This window comes from Xiphias gladius, chromosome 14 (assembly GCF_016859285.1).
Source record: "Xiphias gladius isolate SHS-SW01 ecotype Sanya breed wild chromosome 14, ASM1685928v1, whole genome shotgun sequence".
NCBI classification, from domain to species: domain Eukaryota; kingdom Metazoa; phylum Chordata; class Actinopteri; order Istiophoriformes; family Xiphiidae; genus Xiphias; species Xiphias gladius.
The window spans coordinates 7,526,506-7,543,135 of record NC_053413.1 but is presented as its reverse complement, the minus strand read 5'-3'; the positions used below and the strand labels follow the sequence as shown (position 1 = coordinate 7,543,135).

Genomic DNA, 16,630 nt, shown 5'->3' with positions numbered 1-16,630 from the left:
ATAGGAACTGAAAATTGTTGTGGAAGCTGTCACGGAGGACCTAACATCACTCCACGAGGTGTAAATGAAACTCCATTGAAACACTCCCCCGTCATTTTGAGCCTCTATCTCATATCGTTTTTACGAGATGCTTCCAGTAACACAGAAGGCCACAGTTCAGCTTGACTTCTCGCAGTCACTGACACATTCGCCACCACGCACACAAGCAGTCAGTGCATCTTTAACTCTTCCTTTCAAGCAAAATCTTTCCACCTTAGTACTGTAGGCTTGCATGTCTTGCCACAGAAAAGTGGGGTGAGACGCCTACGTGTGCCATGAAGCCTGTATTTATTTATGGATATTTATTTATAGCTTACCTCTTCCCTTTCAATTTGTAAAGTAATATCACACACGATCATCTCAAGCACACATGCACAGGACACACTGTATGTATCAGGCTCAGACTCAAAAGATTTTAAAACTCTAAGCTCTGTAAACCCTTGTGTTTCACTTTCTTCTTGAGTCAGGGCTACGTGACACATATGCACTGAATCCTCAGCAGGTGCACCATCCTCTCCTCTCCACTCTCTCTTCTCCTTTCCATGTCCCTGAGTGACCCAGCTCCACATTCTAGCACTGAGACGATGCCAGGAGCAGCAAATTAGAAACCAGCACCCCCTCCTGATATGTACTTCTCTGTTCTACGTCCATTATTTTTAGCTGGGTTTCCAAGCCTCCGTCTACACTTAATATGGAAAAAGAGTGCTTCATATTCGCAGCCACCTCTAAAGCCATCACATCACTCCTTCTTAATTTGGTATGAAGCAGACGGGCTTTCAAGCAACTGTTATCAGGCGCCCTGACTGAAACACACACATCCCATCCTCCTTAATCTCTTTATGCCTTGCACATGCACCATTTCCCTCCACTTCCATCACTGTCTTCCCCTGTCCTCAGTCTGGATGGAGAGAGAAGGAGAGAAGGTTGGTCTTCATCTCCTCACTCCGCCCACTTTTGCAGGTCTGTAACACACACTCACGCTTGCACACCTACACACAAAGCTGTCACCACAGCAACCGTAATGGCCCACGCCTCATCTTTCCCGTGCTCAGTTACACCCCACATAGACACATACTAACCTCTAAGTCAAACTTAGCCCAACCTCTCTTGCACCCTGTGCCCCACGGCCAGTTGCCCATGTGGGGTTTTTAATAAGGTGGATGCAGGAGTTGGTCTTGCTCTCTTCTGGGCGACGCGGATTGGAAGGGGTTCTCCATACTTTCAACGAACTACTTTGTTTTTTCCCCCCTTTTTGTTTACTTTCTGAAACTGCAAGCACATCTAAATTATCTTAGAGAGGAGCCATGAAGTGGACCTGGGTGCTCGTGGCAGTTTTGCTGTCCTTTGGGGGGCTATCATTGGGCAAGGAGAGCTTGGACTTCCCAGAGTATGATGGCAAGGACCGCGTCCATGACCTCAGCGCAAAGAACTATAAGTCTGTGATGAAGAAGTACGATGTCATGGTGGTGTACTACCATGACCATCCTGGATCCAGCCGCGTCGCCCAGAAACAGTTTGAGATTGAGGAGTTGGCCCTCGAGGTGGGTTGAGATGGGAACTATGGATAGAATAAGGAGGACAGCATACAGATGAAGAAGCAGAATAACTATTGTACATACATATAGAAACAGATAAATACACACATACATATCCAGTGGATACACACATACAGCACACAGAAACATCACACAACCTTAAACTATAGAATGCTCCTCAGAGTTTTGTTAGAGGTTCTAGTAGAGTTTGGTTTTTTGAATTCAGTTTGGTTGCACAGATTTTAAGTCATGCAGATGTGAATTGATTGACAATATGCTATTGGTTAAGGTACTTGAGATATAAGCTTAAGATACAAAAAAAAAAAAGGTAAAAACAGCCTTTTATTTGCAGCAAAGTGGCGACAAAAAAGGTGGAGGCAATATTTGGAAGTAGGGACACTTATTTATTGCAAGAAATGAAATGTGTTATCACACGAAAGTGATGTTACGAGGAGGAAAATAGCTTTGCTGGATTCAGAAATACTGATAAGTGAAGTCCCAAAAATGTGTGACAAGCCTGTGGTGTGTTATCAGAGTCATCCACACGGGGCAAAAAGCTGAGCTGCGAGGACCCAAGATATAATTTGTTTTGGCGATGCGTACGATGTGTTTGTGTGCGTATGTGTCTGTGTGTGGGAGCTGATGCACTTAACACACCTCCATCAGCATGCCTCTCACACCTTAGGCCTCCTGTCAGTCTGGATACTCAGCAGTTTCACCACATTCCTCACAGGAAGACATGACATCATCCCTCAGGACAGAGCTTCAGCTCACAAGCACATCAGACCGCAACTGACCTAGGCTGCTTCTCAGGTTACATTAGAAAAATATTGAATATCAAATGTCACATCCTCCATTTTCCTGGAAAAGTTATATTTGTATTTCTTATCCTTGTTGTCCAGGTTGTTTTCTTCTGGGTAACCGTTTTAAAATGGACCAAGAACAGTCAGAAAATGAAATGCAATTTAGACCTAATTAGTTTTCAGACATTTTAGACAGAGCACTTGATATCTTTTGAAGAAATGCTATCTGTCTTATTTATTTTGCACTGAAAGTGGAAGTCCCATAAAAAATATGATCGGGATGATGACTGATTTATGGAATATATACATTGGATCATGTTACAACCATATTTTATGGCATTTGGCATGGCAACTGTACAGAGTATAGTAAAGGCTGCTACCTTATACACTTGATACAGCATTATGTATATTATTTTATTATATATATACCTTCCCTAGAAAACATTCAAGCTCTTTCTATGACTTATTACTGACAGCTGTAGTAATCATGTGCAAAAAAATTAGCAAATACATTTAGTAAAAATAATTTCAAGATTTATTTTCCACAAATTAATATGGAAGGAACTTTGCACAACAAAATTTATAATGTAACTTTGACATCTAGCAATCAACAAATGATGGATCTATACTGATATATAATGTCAATAAAATAAATGAAAGGGGATTAAGTGAGAGGAAAAATAATAGTTATGGATAATGATGGAAAGGAAAAGATTAATAACTGAAACAGAGAGGGAAAGATAGAGGATGTTCTCCTTAGCATATTACATCATCTCAACAGCCTCTGGTGTCTCCGTATGGGGGCGTTGGGGCTCGGTCTCAGGGCCGGAGGACAGTACTGGAGGTTCTGGCTCCAGCAGTGCCGGCTCAGCTCTGAACTGTGACTGACACTTTCAGTACTGTACTTGTCAGCGGATCCCAGAGCGCCGAGCATCACTGCCACCTCGCCAAAATAGTCCCGGGTGCTGGTGTAGCTTCTGTCGCTATATTTATCCCAAGCTGCTTTTGTGGTGGCTTGAGCTCCCTGAAGGCTTGTCTTTCTCCTTATGAATGTATTATGATTTACATTTGATGAGGTTTTATTATTAGTATCTGGCAACAGCAAAAGACTCAGTAGTTCAGAGGTCACAGCGTTCTCTGGGGGTTAGTGAAGATCAAATGAAATGTGACATGATGAGAGAGAGAGAGAGTTCCTAAGGTGGCGTAACACAGTGACTGGGGTCTGTGTGCTTTAGGAATGTGCTTTAGACCCAAAGCTTAATATTTTTTTCATGTTTCCATTTAGATTAGTGGGCCTGCATTCTCCAGACTAAATTCGCTGTACATTTAAATTGCTCTGTGCTTATGAAAACAGATTACAGATGAGTAATATTTCCTTCTGAGGCACTTAGGATATCAAAATGGAATGAACTGTCCACTGGGAACAGATATATGTGATAAGAGATACAGTGGAGTCCATTCACTTGAATGGGAAGGTGGTCTCAGACTTTTGGACCCCACTGTATTTATGTATGTTTCAGTAAACAGGTACAAAATGAGAGTATTTAAAAATTAAACTGTGTACAGTTGCAGTGCAATTTGCATGTTGTGTACCTGGAAAACATGCAGATATCAAGCTATGAAATCCCATCCCAGATTCTGAGGCTGTTGGTTTGATTTTTTAACATGTAGCTGGACAGACTCAGCTACTATGAAGAAATGATATCAGGCAGATTACTGAAGATACACATGCTCAACACCAAGGTCCAAAGACAACTTTGCATGTTTTATATTTGGAGGACATGCAGATGTAAAGATATGGAATCATTTTCATATTTTATTTATCAAAAACAAAAAACTGTAAAAGCAAAGTTTTTAACAAAGAACTAGACAGAAATGAAGTGTTACGTATTCAAATCGACATAAAAAAAGAAAAATCTCCAATAGATCTATGAAGATACATATATTTATCTCAAACATATTATATCTAGTATCCAGTACAGGCAGAAAAAATACTCTCATGAAGGTGAGAAAGTGGATGGGATGAACTAATGCAGAAAAGAGATTATCATAGTTTAATCAGTTTTATAAATGTGCATGTACAAGAGAAATTGGCAGTTAGGAAACACCAGCGCTTGTTGCACATCTGCTTATTACAATTTATCTTCAAATATATCCTTCCTATCCTTCTGATCGAGCCTCACTCATCTCAATCACTTGCCCTTTAAAAGTTTATTTTAGCCCACTTAAATGCCAAAAGGGTGGGGCCTGCTGTAAGTGACAGTAAAACCAAAGTAATGTAATTAAAGACTGTGTGCTTTAATAAAACGAAGATAATTCTAATTGTTTTAGTTTTTATGCTCAGCAACTTACCAGCTGCGAAGCTACAAAACTCTGACCTGCCTTACTGTGCCCCACCCATCTGTAACTCCAATCAAGTTAAAAGGAATGCCAAGAATTATCTGCACAACAAACTGCAAGACACCCAGGTTAGTCAAACTATTTATGCCAGTAAAAGCAGCTGCTCAAGATCGCCAACACCACTGTGCACCAAAGTGTGAGTGTGTGCGTGCTGTGTACTTTTTAAAACTCCAAACACACTGAGACGGCCCTCAAACCACTTCCTCAATGTAGTCGGGCTGTTAATGCGCCACTGCCATTGGTAGAACTGACTGTCAGTCATGAGGTTCAAGTTTCGTACAGATTTAGAAATTGCATAAGCAGCGCTCTGAAAAGCAGGCTTTTATGGTAATGAAATGACTGAGGGGGACAACTTTGTCAAAAAGGTGTAATATCAGCAAAGACGGCTTTCAAGTGCACTCACACAGCCCTGTATTCCTGTTTTAGATGCTGAACTGACTAATCCGAGGCATGTCTTCATTTATGTGACAGTGTCTTTGTTTCACAGCTGGCAGCCCAGGTCCTGGAAGAGTTTGATGACAAGGAAATCGGAATTGGTCTCATTGATGCAAAGCACGACAAGAGCGTTGCAAAGAAATTAGGTAAATACAGCTGCAGACACTTGGAGCATAGCTCATTAATCAAAAATCAGACCAGCATCACAATATCAGCCACTTGACAATTAATCTGAAAAGGCTAATATTATAATATAATAAAATATATATATTACCTGTCTAAAAAGAGATAATGTGGCACCCAGCAGGATATTTTACTATGATGTCTCCTCTTCTTACAAATGACAAATTAAACAATGTTGAAAGGAGGACACCAATTAACATGTCTGGCCTCTGCACTGCTCTGGGTTTGAGGTCAAACACTTAATATGTCCTTTTCTGTTTCCCCAGGCCTTGAGGAGAGCGACAGCATCTTCATCTTCACAGAGGATGAGGTCATAGAATATGATGGCGAGCTCGCGGCAGACATTCTTCTGGAGTTCATCTATGATGTTCGTGAGGATATAATCTCCCAGTTATAAGCCTGCCTTATTTTAGCAAAAAAAGAAGTCTCTAAATACCTATTTACTTTCTATGAAGATGACCCACAGAATCTTATTTTGGTTTTATTTTTCCTCTCTCGTCTCCATTTCTATTGTGTGCCCCTTTTCTCCTCTGTGCCCCTCAATTTCTGTCAAAGGTTCTTGAGGAACCAGTGGAAATTATTGACAATACTAGGGAACTGAAAGGCTTCAAAAACATCGACGAGGACATCAAATTGGTGGGCTACTTTAAGAGTCACAAGTCAGAACGTAAGAATCTGCACTGTGATGGCATAATAACCTGTTGCAATCTCTTTTTTACAGTTGCTTTTCAAAATAATTGCTCATAATTGCATATCAAGCATGTGCAACAGAGATCAGGCTCGTATTGCTTGATCTAACCTTGAGTTGCTGTTTTGATTTTTAAGTGGGTTTACGTGAGCATACAAAGAGCAACAGTAATGATGAGAACAACTTAGATATTTCATACAGGGGCCGATCTACTGAAACAACTTGATGGATGCCTGTAAAATTTCAGATTATGAGGCTTTTGTCGATGCTGCAGAAGAGTTCCACCCTCACATCAAGTTCTTTGCTACATTCAATCCCAAGGTGAGTAAGTATGGTATATTATCTGACTAAAACATTATAATGAATACATACAGTAAAATCTAACAATGATATGTGCAGAGAATGAAGAATAAAAAGGGTCTTATGGGAGTCTTATGACGTTTTAGTGGTAAAATATTAATCGCATCATGCACTGGAGAAGAAACACCAAACATAGCAAACATTGTTAGAAAAAAAAGAAAAGAAACTGAACATACAATTTTTAAGACATATAATTAATTTGGACATTTTAAAGTGTGTATGAGACAATGAGGATATAGAGACCATTATCTTTAGTAGTATATTGGTGAAATTAATATGACAATAATGTAAATGTCCTTTAATGGTCCTCTGAAGAGTAGGTAGAATATGGATGAGTGTGTGAAAATTTCTGATAGCACTAACTTAAAAATATTAAGAGTATGAAAACAATATTTCTTTAAAGATGCATTATTTTATTTTTGGAACAAGCTTAAAACACAAAATTTTACATATTACAACATATTTCTTCTCCACCAACTCCTGAGAGAAACATCTGGCTCTCAGGCAGGTAGCATACAGTGGGTATGTCAAAGCTTTTTTCTAGAAATAGCTGCCGCAGCTGCCTGAAAGTAGGCTGATGAGAGCATAGCTTGTGAGCCAGAAAACCAAAACAATGAGCTAAAAGATGTGAGAAGGCTCCACAGAGTTGAAGGGTGTTGGTTGATTAATCCCTGTGAGTTTGTCACCACAAACAACTCCTTTCACATTACACACAGTCATTTAATCCATTGTTAGCATAAAAAAAGTATTAATGCAGCTTTAACATTGGTTCAGATGTTACTATCTTTTTAAAAGCAGTGGGCCAAAAATCCAGCCTTGATGTACTCCATAAGGAAGCTTAGACCCCTTTGACATCTGACCACTGATGAGATAAAAATTCTCTATATGAATTATTCTTCTAAGAAACCATTTTAGAACATCCTTCATTCAATGTATTTAAAACAATATGTATTCTAGTCTATATTATAGTCTGCTGAACCAGAAGCTTTTAAAAAGTTTGAAAAATACACAAATTAAGAATTTGTTGTTGTCCAGTTTAGAGGAGATACTTTAACTAAGTCGGATAAATGTAATTACAGTAGAACGTTTTTTCTTAAACCTACTATATGCTGGTGTTTATAAGTGAAGTTCGTCACAGTTCCACTGATAGATCAATTTCCCTCAATATTAACCTCCTCTCAAACAAGGTGGTAAAGAAAGTGGACGCGAATTTGATTTGAATTTGAATAATTTAAGTCCCCTCACTTGAAAATTCTCATAACTTCATAAACTTTAATGTCATGGGGCACAACACCAGGATGTATCGATAAGGGAAATGTGTGAGGTAGATTCTAAATAACTGATCAAACTACATTTTATTTAATAATTTTCTGCAGCAGAATCTTTGACACCTAATCATAATTTTACACAAATATTTATGTGTAGGAATCATCATTGGATCACTATATTTGAAGAACTTCTTATCAGGATCTAAACAACCACAAAATTGTGCTACAGTATGTTGTCATAATTCAGCTCTTTGTAGTTGTGCAGAATCTACATGACAGCTTTCATTCTAAACTGCTACACTGTATCTTCCTCAGTTAAAATCAATAATTAAATTCTTGCCTCAGGCAGTCAAAACGACTGAAGACCTATACTGTGCTTTTTTTAAACAAACAATATTTTTGAGGAACTGATGTAAATTTCAGATGGTAAATCTGAATTTGTTAATTATAACTTTATTTTTTATATGCCAATAACATCCTCGTGGTTCTTTATGCTCAGTCACTCCTTTGGTCGTGTGTTACAGGTTGCCAAGACACTGGAGCTCAAGCTTAATGAGGTCGACTTCTATGAACCCTTCACTGACGATCCGGTGCTCATCCCTGGAAAGCCTTACTCTGAGGAGGAGCTGGTGAAATTCGTTGAAGATAATGACAGGTAAATCCTATTAGTGATGTTCTCAAATGATCTCATGAGGTTAAAGCTTATCCTTCCAGAATGAATGGCAAAATGCATAAAATCTAATTGATCTCTGCTTTTCAAGACCAACCCTGAGGAAGCTGCAACCATACAACATGTACGAGATCTGGGTAAGAAACCCCCAACTCTACAACACGGATGAATTTGTTGGACTATTCTTCCATGAAGATTTGATTACTCCAGAACAATTTATGAATTTCCTGAAATTGTAAACTGTAACAAGTAAGTCGCAGTGGGTTCAGTTTTTCTTCTTTCCGCAGGATGACGATATCGATGGTGAACACATTGTTGCTTTTGCAGAGGAGGATGACCTAGGTAAGGGAACCCTGAATTGGATATAAAAACACTACCTACAGAAACACAAGTCACCAATGGCAAATCTAGAAAGTGTTACAATTGGCAGCAGAGGGGTTGGGGGATGTTTTTCCATGGTGACGCCATGATGATGATGGCAAAATTTAATTTGACTGTCCTGTGAAGGCATACAGTATTTCTGCGGGTCAGTGATGCAGGACTAATGAAAGGATACGCAGATATGCGAGTTACCCATCACCATCACCCATTGCCCTACTGTAGATGCGCCCCTACACTAGTTTACTTTAAGTTTGACTGTGGTCTTCTTAACCACTCCTCAGACGGTTTTGAGTTCCTGGAGATCCTGAAGCAAGTTGCCAAGGATAACACAGACAACCCTGGCCTCAGCATTGTCTGGATTGACCCTGATGACTTCCCCCTGGTAATACATAGTGCATTGCAAATGCATAGTAGAATCCAGAAAGACTGTGGTTTGCAGAGTTGAACTGAACTGAACTCAGATGTAATTATGAATCTGGGAGCATATAAAGCACATTGACAGATATTCTTCATGTGCATTTTATTGACACTGACTGATAACTGCATTTTTCCTCCTTTCCCCTGCAGCTTCTGCCACACTGGGAGAAGACATTTGGCATTGACCTGTCCTCTCCACAGATTGGCGTTGTCGATGCTGATGATGTGAGTAATATCTTTGGTACTTTATTCATAGATTACCAGTACATTTGTGTGTCATGCTGAGCTCTATTAAATATATAAACAAGGCTGGATTACCAACCAGGTAGAGTGAGCAACTGCCCTGATGCCCCAGTACTCACTTTGTGGTAATTTGATAAATTACAAGTTTGTTCATTTGAGTTTCAATTACAAACTGAAATGGTAAGGCCCCAAACTTGCTCCTGCATTTTACCCAATCTTCTTATAGAGTGGCCTGTGTCAAATTCTGCTTTTAATATTTCAGTTAATATGCTTACATGGTGATTATCCTTTAACAGATGTGCGTTTAATCAAATTATTACAAATTAACTGACAAAAAGCAAATGAGTTTTTGGGACTCTGGATCCAAATGAGCTGGGGGAATGTTGTTTGTGGGGGGTATCAACAGGGACCCATAAATCCTTATTGCTCTGTGGCCTCCTAGCAGGTTAATCCATCCACAATGGATTAACATGTTTGTTTTGAGACAACAGAGTCTACCTCGAAAGCTGCAACCCTTCCTAAAAACTTCAAAGACACCCTGTGAGTTATTTTCTAAGCACAGTGCCTGTGAGTCCAGTGCACGATACAAAAAAACACAGGGGCCCACTTGTGCAAACATTGCTCTATAGAGCTACTAGTGGTCAGTTTGTTTCAGGCAGTTTGTTTGTTCTTCGCTCTGCAGGCTGACAGTGTGTGGATGGACATGGATGATGGTGACGACATGCCATCTGTAGAAGAGCTGCAGGAATGGATTGAGGATGTTCTGTCAGGTGAAATTGATCCTGATGATGATGATGATGACGATGATGATGATGATGATGATGATGACGATGATGATGATGATGATGACGACGATGATGATGAGGACGACGACGATGATGACGATGACGACGACGACGATGATGACGACGACGATGATGACGACGATGATGACGATGACGATGATGATGATGACGACGACGACGATGATGATTACTAAATTATTAAGACATCATTTTTGCTTTAAATCTGACCAATGCAGTTTCAAGAGTCAACATCATTAACTGTCAAAACATCTTCTTTTGTAACTGGTTATGTTGAACAGTTCATTTTGATATCTCATCTTCTCAACATCCACCTTCTGCATCTTACCAGAATAATATTCCATTACTCGTTTATCCCTCTCCGCTACATATTCACTAATCCTCAATGTAACAAAGTAATTTATTATAAGATCCCACGGTACCTTTATTCCCACATGTAACACTGTCTAGTAAAATAAAAAAAGAAATTCTTTCAAAACGTTGTCATTTTTATATTATTGAAGTTTTTGTTTTCCAAAGCACTGGAGGGGTTGGAATCTTGTATGCATCATGTCTGATTCCATCTGTGGAGCCTTTGGCAGTTTGACTGTGTTTGATTTATGTTCACATATTTTTTTTTTTTACCCCAGTGTCGAAACAAGTGAAGTCAGATCCAAGGATGCTAGCAGGCTTGTCTGAGAGGTCTAAAGTATCACCAGTGAAACCACTCTGTGAAATCAATGTGATGTTGTACACCGAAGGTGCTGTACATCATATGGATGTTTTCTATGATGATGAAGTATAACAACAGCCGTATTCTATTTTTGTAACACGAGAAATTTAACTTACTGTGAAAGTCTTAAATAAATGACAGCTTGGACAGAAACTCCACTACTTACAGTTTCTTGTGTGCGTGTATGTGTGAATTCTAAGAAAGAAATTCATAATTTTACAATGATTTTGATGATGTAATAATTTAATTTAAAAATAAAGTGTAATATAGGCTGAATGGAATAAAGAGCTGGACACAAAACAGTCCCAAAAAAGTAAGTAGACAGTATGCCAAAAGCCTTTGGTGCTCCCTAGTGGTACATACATACATGCATATGGTTGAAATTATTTGCACCCCTGAATTTTAACTAAAGAATTTAGAATAGCTTCAGAAATAAATGCAAATTAATTAATCTTGTATCATCAAAGAATTTTGATAAAATGTCCAAGGTTACAGAATAAAAGAAAACAAAAAACAAAACTTGCATGATAGTGAAATAATACAAACACAAAATGTGCCCCAGACACAGTTATTGGCACCCTTCACTAATATTTGGTGGCAGAACCTTTGGCAACAAGGAGAACCTCTAAAGGTTTCTTGTTGCCATCTAGAAGCTTCTTGCACCTGTCTGCTGGTGGTTTCTGCCGCTCTTCCATTGCTATGCATTCAAGCTCTCTAAAGTTTGCAGGAGTCCTTTTTGCAATGGCAGATTTCAGCTCTCTCCAAAGGTTTTCAATGGGATTTAGCTCAGGACTCTTTGCTGGCCAATTTATAACAGTCCATCTTTTCCTTTTCAACCATTCTTTTGTGCTGCTGGATGTGTGCTTCGGGATATTGTCCTACTGAAAGACCCAAGACCTTCGCCTCAAACCTAGTTTTCGGACACATTCCACTTTAAAATGCCTCGGTAACCTTCTGATTTCATCAATCCTTTGACACATTCAATGCCTCCAGTACCAGAGGAAGCAAAGCAGCCCAACAGGAGGATAGAACCTCCACCATGTTTTATTGTAGGTAGGGTGATCTTTTCCTTATGGGCTTCATTTCATTACCTATAAACAAACTGAAGCACTGCATTCCCAAAGAGCTCTACTTTGGTTTCATCTTTCCATAAACCATTATCCCAGAAAGGCTGTGGCTTATCTATGAAAGTTTTTGAAAACATTAGTCTTGTCTTTTTGTGCCTTTTTTTCAAGCCCTACTTGGTTTCGTGTGTGGCGTATGGTACGGGCTGAAACCACTACTCCAGGTTGCTCCAGATCATCCTGAAGCTCTTTAGATGTCTTGTGTGGAGTTTTTCCCACAATCCACATCAAACTTTGCAGACTTCTCTCATTTAGTTTCTTCTTAGCTCCACCTCCTGGAAGCATCTTAAAAGTTTTATGACTGTGAAACTTCTTCATAACAATACGAACTGTTGAAACAGGGATTTCAGGATCTTTGGCGATGGCCTTTTAGCCTTTGGAATTGTTATGTATTTTTATAATAGCATGTCTGATGCTCTCTTGTCTTCACCACTGTGAAAAAGAAACTGGAAAAAAAACAGCCCCTTTTTATGCAGCAAAAGAATCATTCATTGGTTAATTCAGGTCACGTGAACACTGAAAAGCACGGGTGAGTTTTGTTTTTAATTTTGTTTGAGGAAGTCATTTAAATTCATCAAAAGGGTTCCAATAATTGTATCAAGCGTACATTTTATGTTTGTTTTTTTTATTTCACTATGTGACAGCAACTTTGTTGTTGTTGTTGTTCAGAAGGTTTGGACATTTAATGACAAATATTTTGATTATACAAAATTGGTTAATTTTCATTTATTTCTTAGGATATTCCAAATTCTGTGCTTAAAATTCAAGGGTGCCAAAAATTATATCCAGGGTTGTATATGCTATGTGCATCAATGGATCCATTTTCCTAAAGACATCCCCAGTGATTCCAGGTTAGACTTGATAGAAGTAACTATGATGACATCATACATTTTGCAAAAAGAGTTGGAGTTTATGGAGACATATTTCCCACAGAACTGTGTATACAAATCCCAATGTTTATTTGGAAAGTTGTGTACTTTCAGTGTCTTTTAATAATCCACACGGAAACATTGAAAGGTAGAGTTCCCAAATTGAGTATTATGAACGGTAACGTCCTCCCCAGATCCTTTTGCTGATCTCTGGTTAACTTCTCGCCTTGCTGCAGTGATGTACTCCTGGGCCCTGTGACACCACAGTTGGGCATGGTCACAGGTGCAAGAGCGCTCACCTCCGACCACACCCAACCACACATTTCAAGCTTCGGGTTCTTCCTCAAGCGGCACAAATCTGTAATAATAATAATTCATAACTTTTATGTGGTAAATGGCAACCACCTGCCTGTCTATGTGCGATTGCTTAGTGATGGGGCCAAAGGTCTGTTTTCGGTTGGCATCCACACCAGCTGGAAGACCAAGTCACAGTGGCAGAAGACACAATTTACCCATTTGAGTTGCTAACAATTCCTTGTAAGTCTCATTGTGCACATGGTCTCCCATCCTTTTTCCCATGTGCAGTTCCTTTTGTAATATCCTGCCAGCCTTGAGCTGAATCGGTGAAAACACAAAGTGGAAGCCAAGATGGAGATAAAAGAGGCTTTTGATGTAATGTTTGGTCTTTTTTTTTCCACTACCATGGCCGCCCGTAAGCCCTGGTCCACTTTTAAAAGATACCTCCTACACACTGCACCAGAAAACCATGATATTAATTTTTCCATCCCTGACTTCCAGTAATTACATAGTGTGCACATTTTTCATATATAAAGGCAGACAAACGTAACGTGCTGCTATTGAAACAGTAGTTGCCTTCTAAAATGGACCAAAATGTGCAATCTTGTGCCAGCCTCTTTTTTTTTTAATTTTAAGAAGATGAAGGACCCTTAACACAAACACATCTCAAATACTACCATGATTTGAAACATACAGTTTTCTTCCGTTAAGGGCACAACTGTGTCCTGTGTCGTGTGTCCTATCCTCTCATCTCTTTTGCTCCGTCCCTCTCGCTTTAGGACGGATGCGGCGCGCCTGCGCCAGCAGGAGACACGCCCCTTCTTTCTGCAAGCCATGTGGCTGCCGTGGTAAATAAAGACCTCCGCTAATTTTGGGCTTCCGTGATACTGTGCCGTGAATTTGAGCCCAAACTCTGACTTGTGCACAGTCGGAGCACCCAGAATGTCTGCGAGCGTCGTGAACCTCCAGGCGCAGGTGGAGTCGGTGCTGGGAGCGCTGGTCAAAGCGGCCACGGTGGAGTTAACCAAGCTGTTCGAGAGCAGATACCGAGGCTCGGCTGTGGGCCGCACTGAGGACAAAAGGGAAAATGAAATGTTGGAGAGACTGGACACTTTGCCGCCTGCGGACACAAAGCGCAGCATCGGCGTGCAGGTGGACGAGGGTGTCTATCCGCTGTCGGGGGTTTCGGGTATGTGCTTTCGGAGCTTTAAATGCTACGACTTCCTGTTTACGTCCGCGGTCGGGCTGCGGGGACAGATGCGTGGGGAAAAGTGCGGACTAGTTGCTCGAAATGCATGATAAAATCGGAAACAGGGCCCATGCAGTCGACCCACATTAAGCTCGATGCTTATGTGCATCCAGTGCTTGCATGCACAGTGTTCATTCGTAGTGGCAAAATCCAGTGTAACGGAACGGACGTGTGCCCCTGCCTTAGCCCCCTCCCCTCTGTTCTCCACAGGCCCCCCTTCCCTCTCAGACGGTGACGGTCCGGGGGAGTGCAAGGAGGTGGGGACGGCGGCGGAGGGGTGTCCCATTCCATCAGAGGTCCTCCTCGCTGAAGATAAAGGCCACGTTGACCCCGAGCGGTCGCCTCTGGAGGAACAGGTCAGTGAGAACGTGCAGGGGCGTGAGTCACCCGTGAATGAAGAGCAACGGGGCTGAGAGAAACTGTGAGCAGCTTTGAGACCTGTACATTGGCAGGCCACCGTAGCCTGGCCCTGCTCTTGCAGCAGTACTTTGTGTCGTATTTGTTTTTGAATGGAATGTGTTGCCGCAGCAGGTGACAGCAGTTGTTTTAATGACCCGCGGCTGCACTGCGTGGACGTCAGCTTGTTGTTTTTCCTTCTTTAATTAGGCTCTGGCAGAGACTGTGGACACGGAGGAGCTGAGCGTCCTTGAAACAGAGTCTCGGGCTGATAGTGACGCCCAAGCAGAAGTTGTTTTGCGTGGTAAGAAGAAGAACCATGGCAGTGAGTTGAACTCTGAAGCTGAAACACACGGACAGTCCACATGCATGAACAGAGACAAATTGTGCAAACCAGACCAAATTGGGTTTTTATGTGTAGAGGATTTGAATTTCTCAGTACAGAGTAAACAAGTGGTGTAACAAATTCGATGAATTAAATCCATTGTATATTTCACCAGGAACTAGATACTTTTCCAAAATACTTTACAGAACTTTACAATTTTTCTCTCCAATATTTCTATATTTTTTTTTAGGTCTTTGATCTCAAGAGCTGATTGCAATGTTTATCATGCTGCCAATAGTCAGAAACAACAGAAGTGATAAGAAATAGTCTGGATTATGTTTGCGTAGCACATTCCTCAGATCTGCACTGAGCTGTTGATGAAAAACAGACAAACATGAACATAACATACCCCTGTCGTAAACTGGCAGCTGTCCTGGTGCATGCTGGGATAAGCTCCAGTCCCCAGCGGCCCTGAACAGGAGAAGCACTTTAGAAAAAGAAGGTATGGTTGGATAAACATCAGATTACACAAAAAGAAATACCAAAATAAATACTTTGGTTTTGAGCTTCTCCAAAGACCGGAGTGTCATAAATTTTTGCCACTTAACGGCGCCAACAGTAAAATATGACTTTTTACGAAAACCTAGTGGCAGCTGTGGGGAACTACAATATCAACAAACTGGTGTCTTCCCCTTCCCTGACGTTTGTTGACAGAAAATTCTTTAAAGAGGTTTTTCTTATTAATATCAAACTTAGCACCTGTTGGTGATCTGATACCATAGTGCAGAGATAAGACGTGAGAATGCGTGTCATATTGGCGCATATAAACAAGAATCTTTCTGGTAAAAAAAGTGGAGGGATGTTGAAGCTGAATGAGGATAGTGGGGATGTACAATATAATTAAAAATGCAACTAATCATTTTCAGTCTGTGCAGAGACATGGACAGAGACATTAAAACGTGGATCCACGCAGCGCTCTCCAGCTAAACAAAAGCCTCTCGTGATCCAGCCAGACACAAGTGATATCGCTTCTGGGGGGAAGGTGAAGTTTGTTTGCCCGTTGATCCTCAAGCCAGATTCACCAGCTCCCAAACCTGACAGTTTAAAGAAGTCTGTTCAAGCCGAGCCTCAGCAAGCCTGTGTCAGCTCAGCGCGCTAGAGCCTGACCTACAGTCGTCCCGTCTGACAGGTGAAGTTTGAAGTTTGTTTTGCCCTCGCTCCAAGCCATCCCATCAGCTCCTCCCAACAGTTTAAACAAAAAAAAAGTTGTTGTGCCGAGCCTCAAGCCTGTGTGTGTCATCATAAGGGCACACGCCTCACAGTCCGCCCCCCGTCTGATGGAGCTGTGACCCCTCTTCAGGTTGGGGGGGGGGGGGGGGGGGGCCAGGCCCAGAAAGACAAGAGAAAGAAGAAGAGAGAAACTGAAACTGAAA

The 16,630-nt window shown here is 40.8% G+C and overlaps 2 protein-coding genes across 2 annotated transcripts; both read left to right on the top strand.

Moving 5' to 3' along the window:
* The first annotated feature begins 1,217 nt into the window (after positions 1-1,217).
* On the top strand, positions 1,218-10,401 carry LOC120799486 (calsequestrin-1-like). The gene is made up of 11 exons (XM_040144725.1): positions 1,218-1,580; positions 5,265-5,358; positions 5,662-5,762; positions 5,951-6,062; positions 6,331-6,404; positions 8,236-8,366; positions 8,473-8,518; positions 8,669-8,723; positions 9,044-9,144; positions 9,330-9,404; positions 10,105-10,401. The coding sequence occupies exons 1-11, from the start codon at positions 1,344-1,346 to the stop codon at positions 10,399-10,401; spliced, it is 1,323 nt and encodes a 440-aa protein (XP_040000659.1). The 5' UTR covers positions 1,218-1,343.
* A 3,556-nt stretch (positions 10,402-13,957) lies between these two features.
* LOC120798929 lies at positions 13,958-16,356 on the top strand. Its single transcript, XM_040143723.1, has 4 exons — positions 13,958-14,416; positions 14,687-14,832; positions 15,083-15,197; positions 16,124-16,356. The coding sequence occupies exons 1-4, from the start codon at positions 14,170-14,172 to the stop codon at positions 16,354-16,356; spliced, it is 741 nt and encodes a 246-aa protein (XP_039999657.1). The 5' UTR covers positions 13,958-14,169.
* Positions 16,357-16,630: the final 274 nt, after the last annotated feature.